Source organism: Drosophila sechellia, chromosome 3R, assembly GCF_004382195.2.
Source record: "Drosophila sechellia strain sech25 chromosome 3R, ASM438219v1, whole genome shotgun sequence".
In the NCBI taxonomy this organism is placed as follows: domain Eukaryota; kingdom Metazoa; phylum Arthropoda; class Insecta; order Diptera; family Drosophilidae; genus Drosophila; species Drosophila sechellia.
The window spans coordinates 12,927,855-12,934,190 of NC_045952.1; the positions used below are offsets into that span (position 1 = coordinate 12,927,855).

Below are 6,336 nucleotides of genomic sequence, written 5' to 3' on the forward strand. Positions count from 1 at the left end.
CAGGATCAAAAGGAGTTGGAGAAGGAGCAGCAGCAGGAGCAGGAACCGTCGTCCTGTGGATGGACTTCTGGGTGGAAGAAGGGGGTGGGGTGGTGGTGTAAATGCCAAAGCTGAGAGTGTTCAGTGATTTAGTGGCCTTGTGTTTACATTCGTGTGGGTTTGTTTGCATCAGGATCGGGATGTGTGTGGGTGGGCTGATTGGGTTGGAGCTGAATAAATAAACAAGAAATCAGCAACAGCCAGCCCGAAGCTCGATAAGTGTGTAAGAGGCAGAAGCTCCCGAGGATTTTGTATCTGATTCGAGACTTGGCCAGGACTTTAAGTGTTTTACTTGCCGCAGCGGGGTGGCAAACAAATCACAGCATCGAGTGTGTGCGCTAACTCAGTTGTCTCAGTTCTCCTGCTGTTCGAACTGGCTTTTCTTTTTTTGACAATTAAGTGTCTGCTGAATATTCGTATTCTTTGGATTGCAGTTGACTACTTTTCGGACATCTTACCAAGTACGGTGAAACACTTGTTAGTTCGAGAGAAAATTGTTTGTATATGAATGGATTGGAGTGACACTCAAACGACATGCTGCTGACATACGTTTCTGCAACACAATACACTTATGATAGTAAAATTTTGGGACTATGAAGAAAAGGAAAATTGTAAAAGAAATTATTTATATTAAGCGGAATTAATTACTCGACATTCCTATCTATGCAAGTCCAACATACTTATCAATATTTGAATAGAAGTTTCGGTAATTTTTCATCTTATAAATTTGAAATTTATTGATTTTTTGCCATGATTATACTTTTTCCAGACAGGCCACTCGGAACTAAGCCATTTTTCCTTTAACCTCATTTGGGCATGAAATCGAACAGATAAACCCACTTAAATCCTACCAATAAGCAATAACAAAAGCGCCCCTAAGCCGTGGTAATTAGCCAACTATAAACGTTGGTGTGTTGTGATTTTGCAATCGCAATCAATTAATCAGTGGCAAAACGTATCGGATATTTGTGCCTGTGAACAGGCGGCCATTGATTGATTTATGAGCTGCTTGTTAGATATTAGCAAGGAAAAACAAAACTAGAAATATAAAATCTATGACCGTTCGTGTGAATGGGGTTGCACAGTCATATATTTCGTTATCGTCTACGTTTATCTTATCACGCATACCTTCTAACAAGTTGCCAGCAAATTAAAGCACTGATTGCACCAGAGCATTGTGGCACCTGATCTTGTCTCTTGGCCTTTATCGAATTGTGTTCTTTTCAGTGGGGACTTTTTATGGGCCCTCACCCATTTCGGTTTACTTTTATTGACATCGTTTTGCCTTGCCTCGATTTCAGAGCGCGGTGTTTAAAGTCAACTAAAAACTAAATAAAGAGAATGACACAATAACTGAGGCAAGTGGTTGGATTTTGTTAGTTTTCTTTCATTTATGGTGGCTAGGCAAAGCAGCACTTGGGTACATCTCCATCCTTAGGCCTTGATCAGCAACAGGGCAAAGGCCAGGAAGCCAGAAATCAGGGTCAGAGGCACAGTTTGTCCGGCGGAGCTGGCGCGGCAACTGTAAGATTATTGAGGATTGAAATAAGTTGGGTTTTGAGTTGTAGCCACCTTAAATCAAACTTACTCAAACTGAGTGACATTGCCGTAGGTGTTGTTCTGGAAATTGCTGAAGGACACGGAGGCATCATTGTTGGCAATCTTTATGCCCTCCGGAGTATAGCTGGACCTGCCCAGAATAAAGCCAGCACTGGTCGATGCGTTGGTGGCATCGGTGTAGGAGCATCCAACCAGGTAGGTGGAGTTCACATAGCTCAGCAGCTTCACGAAGACGTACTCCTGCTTCTGGCCATTCACCAGGGTCACATTGTATCCGCTCAGGTTGTTCTCCACCAGCGTGATATTCGCAGTTTCATAGACGTCCACCAAAGTGGAGGCGGCATTGCTTGAATGGCTGATATTGACCAGCATGTTGCTGTTGTTGAAAGCCACGTTAAGGGAAATGCAGGAGACATTAGAGGCGGGATTGCGGGCCAACTCCACCCACTGGCCACTGAACTGGAAGTTAAGGATATACATTTAATACATTTAATATATAATAATAAGCACACTGGTGTTTATGATAATTAAATGAGAAATTATTATTTTGTTTGGGTAAAGTTTCTATCAAAATGTAGTTATTCTTTTACGATTGTATGAAATTTAAAGCACTTATGGAATTTAGGTATCCTAGAAATGTCCATTCAGAGCAGATCCGATGTCATTATATGTAGACATTTAGTAATAATACATAACAACCCTTTCACTCACAGCGGTCTGGTTAAAACTAATGCCGGTGGCTTGGGCGCAGGTTTGTGGCGTTTGGGTTTGGGCCAAAACCTGCGAGATGCAGGCCACGATGGCCAGGCAGATGATCGCACTTTTGCACATGATGTCACTGCCTATATGAGTTCTATATGTTCCGCTTTAAAGTTCCGGTTCTGCGATCGGTTCGCTGCGAATGCGCCGTTAATACTGAACTGTCTGCCCATCCGCGACGGCCTTTTATAGGCTTGTATCTTTTCCTATATTTTTGCGGCCATTATCGATGCCTGCACTTGTGGAGCGCCACAAGTTGGCTCTGTCACCAATTTACGTACATCTGACGTCTGTTATCGCCCCGTGGAATGACTAATCCCCGCGAGGCTCTGCGAATAATATAGGGTTGTTATTGCGTTGAAAACTCCCCTACTCATTGGCCAATAGGTTGTCTTACCTGCAAAGCTCTTTGACATGGTTTTCCAGGAAGTGATTCTGCTGGCCAAAAATAGATTCGGTGGTCAAAATCGATATCAATTGCAACTCCATTAAAAGTGCATTTGTACTCATTTAATTTGTATAACAATCTTTATGGTTTTAATGGGTATAAACAAACGTTGTTTGTTTATTGTTTAATTGTATGTTGTGATCTTAACAACTATGGTACAAAATTTATGTGTTCTATAAAACATATTAGTAGTTAAGTAGATAGTTTTGAAGGCTCAACATTAAATTCAATTTCTGTGCCCAAATTACGTCTTAGACTGGGAATTTTTCGTGCGTGTTTTTAGTTTTATCGAACTTCCCTTCCAGTCTGAAAGTGGGTGTACTATTCCCCATTACTCATCATTACCCATTCTTACAATCGTCAATGCTGTAAGAAAGGTAATTTTTTATCGTTGGAAGTAGATACCAAAAACAAATAATAATTTAATTGAAGCCCTCCTCCCTTGGCCTTGTATATAAGCATTTTTGTGATCTATCACCCTATAAAAAATATACATATACAGGAGAAACGTCTTCATTGCAGGATTAAATTTCTTTATCGCTGTCAGACTCTGAGTCATTTGTGAAAACAAAAACAAGAGTGCAGAAAAACAGAAACGAGAGGCGAAAGAATCCCAAATTTCGATAAAGAAACATTTTTAATAAGTAACAATCAGCACCATTTCGTACTACTCAGCGGTTCGAAATGGTTCGGCAGACATAAAATCATGTTTAATTTTAGCTAAAGCCTTTCCTAATATGTAAGTCCCAAACAAAATAATTGATTACATCGATAATGAATAGGTATTTATTTATTAGAGCTTTACATGGAAATTATATACAAGGCAAATTTAAAGAACATTTAAGATAAGAAAACATATTTTTTGGCCGTTGTTGTTATCTGCCTTGCATGATATAATCTAAATTATTTGACGGTCAGCAGAAATGCCAAGAATAAAAGCCATGGCAATCAACATTGTGGAAATAATAGTCGATGGGTTGGATCCGGATGGTGCATAGCAACTGTAAAAAACAAAACTATAAGATATATTGGAGATCATTATAGCGCAAATTGATACAGAATGTATTTAAGTGTTTACCAATTTGTTCTCATATTTTGTGAATATTTTATGGTTAGCATATAGCCATTACCAATTCATCAGTGCCAATTTCAGAGTGTGATGATAAAATTTCAACTTACGATTCGCCCTGAGTTATCGCGGACATGGTGCCATTTAAGAAGTTTGAAGATATACTAGAGCCAAGACCCTCGAGTTTATTCAAAACTTGCGTGGTGGGCGTGCGATCCCTAGCAAGGATAATTCCGAAGGAAGTGCCGTTATCAGTCTTGTTGGTATATCCACAAAGGAAGGCCACATCGGTGTAGTCAGTGTAAAGGACCTTGTACACTGTATAGGGGGTATAGCCAGGTGGGTTCCAGTAGGTGAAGTTGTACCCATCCTGGGCCACCGTGTTATTCTCCACAGTGATGGTGGCGTTCATGGTTTGATTCACCCACGGGTAATCGGGAGATACGGCATATGTGGTATCGATCAGCACATTATCGACGGTTTTATTAAGCACCGTAATATTCACCTCAGTGCAGAAATCGATGCCGGACGGCTGACGAGCCACTTCCCACCAAATTCCAGAGAACTTTGGCAAAATGTCTAGTTAGTCTGTGCAAAATTCACTGAATTGTTTAGTCTTTTACCAGATCAAGGTCGACAGCAATGCTATCGGTCAAGTTACATAGGGCCACATAATCATCACTCTGGGCTAGGATCGGTGAACTTCCTTGTAGAAAAACCAAAATGCAAAGGAGACCCAAAGCATAAGTGCTATTTGACACCATTGTGAAGGTGTTGCTTGTGACACGGCTTCAGATCAAGAACTGAAGAAATGAATACTTCACGGTTGGTAATTAGTTAATTGTCTGACATACGTCGGTAATCAATCAAGTGCTATCTATCAGTGCGTGATCACATTATGTACACACTTTATCGATGTATATTTGTGAACACACACATTGAGTTTTCTATTAATCCTATATTATCTTAATAAATCCCCCTATCATTACATATTCTATATCTATTTCAAAAGACTTGTGAAACATGTATGCATCCGTTATGGCAACTGTGGGTCGCAATTACTAATATCCCCTAAGAATGATAATGATAATGAAATGTGCCTTCAGGTTCTTACGGTCAGTTAGATAACCAATAAGACCTTTTGTGTCACAATACAGTTTGAGTGTTTAGCAAACAAAATGTGGGACAATACACCTTGTTCTCATATCAGTGTGCTGTTCAACTTTACCAAGAAAATGCTATGAATGAATTGACATTGTTCGATAAACTCTTAGCAATTCGCCACTTTAAGTTATGAACAATTTACTACTTAATGTAATTTTTATTCCATTGTTCAACACTGACCCATATTGTAAAAACTTTAACCAGTTTTAAGGCAAACTTTTTATCTAGGTAAGCCTACTTGAGGAAAATCGTCAGCTTTTTCGAGGAAAATCTTCAGCTTTTGAATTAAATATGCTTTGGGCGCTGTGATACTGTCAACTTTCAACTACTACGAACAGTGTTGAATAGCGCCATGTAGTGGGTGGGAATAAGAGTGCTCTTAGATCGAGCGATTATGTTAACGGCTGCATGTCCTCGACTTGTCTTCGACATGTCTTGTAAGCTCTCAAACACCTCCATAGCACATTAATTTTAAATGCCTTACAAGCTCCCCAAGAAAGAGTTGGGGATGGGTGTGCAAGAGAGAGGTAGATGAACATGTGCCGAGCTCTCTGGTACAGTTGACACACATTCAACGTAATTCGGCTATAGGCTTTTGTCTCGGGAGTCGTTTTATCCTCGAAAACTTTTCCAACTGCCAAAAGTTGACTACCAGATGAGTAAAAAACATGGCCTTAGCAGTTGGCAGAAATGTGCCACGCCCACAGCTAGAGTTCGTAGCTGAGGTAGCTTGTATCTATTATTTAATTAAAACTATTCTGGGTGAGCGTGTGTAGGGGGCTAAATAATTTAATTGGGCCATGTGTGAAAATTTGTAATAAATGACAAAACGCTCTCCGGCACAACTGGCAGTAGAACTTTCCGAGTTTGCCGGTAAAAGGTTAGGGGCTTCGGGGATAAAAGTGAGAGAACACTGCAACTTTTGATTAACACAGAATAGAGTTGAGGTTTCCAGGAGACCGAGCTAATTGCAGTTCTAGTGGAATATTGTTTAGGAACACAAATAATACAATTTGAAAACATTTATAATTTTTGCATTAATTTAACTTTTAATATTTCCTAACTAATGATGACCCTTTTTTAAATTGTCTGTAATTACTATGTTAAAATTGTTTTCTGAATGTATCTACAAGTTGTTGAATGCTAATTCTAAGTGCTCAACCTTTGCCAAGCTATTTATCTATGTTGTCTAGGTCAGTTTCGTTATGCTTTTGAAGGTGAACTTTGCTCAATTCTAATTAAATTGCTTCAAATCAGCTGAATATAATTTAGCTACTTAGGTCCTTTGTGTGGGCAA

At 39.6% G+C, this 6,336-nt stretch overlaps 2 protein-coding genes across 2 annotated transcripts; both read right to left on the reverse strand.

The window, feature by feature from the left end:
* Positions 1-1,086: 1,086 nt before the first annotated feature.
* LOC6606223 lies at positions 1,087-2,515 on the reverse strand. Its single transcript, XM_002030995.2, has 3 exons — positions 2,311-2,515; positions 1,628-2,058; positions 1,087-1,561 (listed from the first exon to the last, which is right to left on the reverse strand). The coding sequence occupies exons 1-3, from the start codon at positions 2,428-2,430 to the stop codon at positions 1,474-1,476; spliced, it is 639 nt and encodes a 212-aa protein (XP_002031031.1). The 5' UTR covers positions 2,431-2,515; the 3' UTR covers positions 1,087-1,473.
* A 1,054-nt stretch (positions 2,516-3,569) lies between these two features.
* Positions 3,570-4,699, reverse strand: LOC6606224. Its single transcript, XM_002030996.2, has 3 exons — positions 4,499-4,699; positions 3,986-4,440; positions 3,570-3,807 (listed from the first exon to the last, which is right to left on the reverse strand). Exons 1-3 carry the CDS (start codon positions 4,637-4,639, stop codon positions 3,705-3,707), a joined length of 699 nt encoding a protein of 232 aa, XP_002031032.1. The 5' UTR covers positions 4,640-4,699; the 3' UTR covers positions 3,570-3,704.
* Between the last annotated feature and the right edge of the window lie 1,637 nt (positions 4,700-6,336).

Bases quoted from the DNA above. Each gene is read 5' to 3' on its own strand.
- LOC6606223 (XM_002030995.2), bottom strand. From the start codon at position 2,430: ATGTGCAAAAGTGCGATCATCTGCCTGGCCATCGTGGCCTGCATCTCG. The intron at 2,059-2,310 runs GTGAGTGAAAGG...CTTAACTTCCAG, and splicing joins TTAGTTTTAACCAGACCGCT to TTCAGTGGCCAGTGGGTGGA. The intron at 1,562-1,627 runs GTAAGTTTGATT...ATAATCTTACAG, and splicing joins GGCAATGTCACTCAGTTTGA to TTGCCGCGCCAGCTCCGCCG.
- LOC6606224 (XM_002030996.2), bottom strand. From the start codon at position 4,639: ATGGTGTCAAATAGCACTTATGCTTTGGGTCTCCTTTGCATTTTGGTT. The intron at 4,441-4,498 runs GTAAAAGACTAA...ATTTTGCCAAAG, and splicing joins TTGCTGTCGACCTTGATCTG to TTCTCTGGAATTTGGTGGGA. The intron at 3,808-3,985 runs GTAAGTTGAAAT...TGTTTTTTACAG, and splicing joins GCGATAACTCAGGGCGAATC to TTGCTATGCACCATCCGGAT.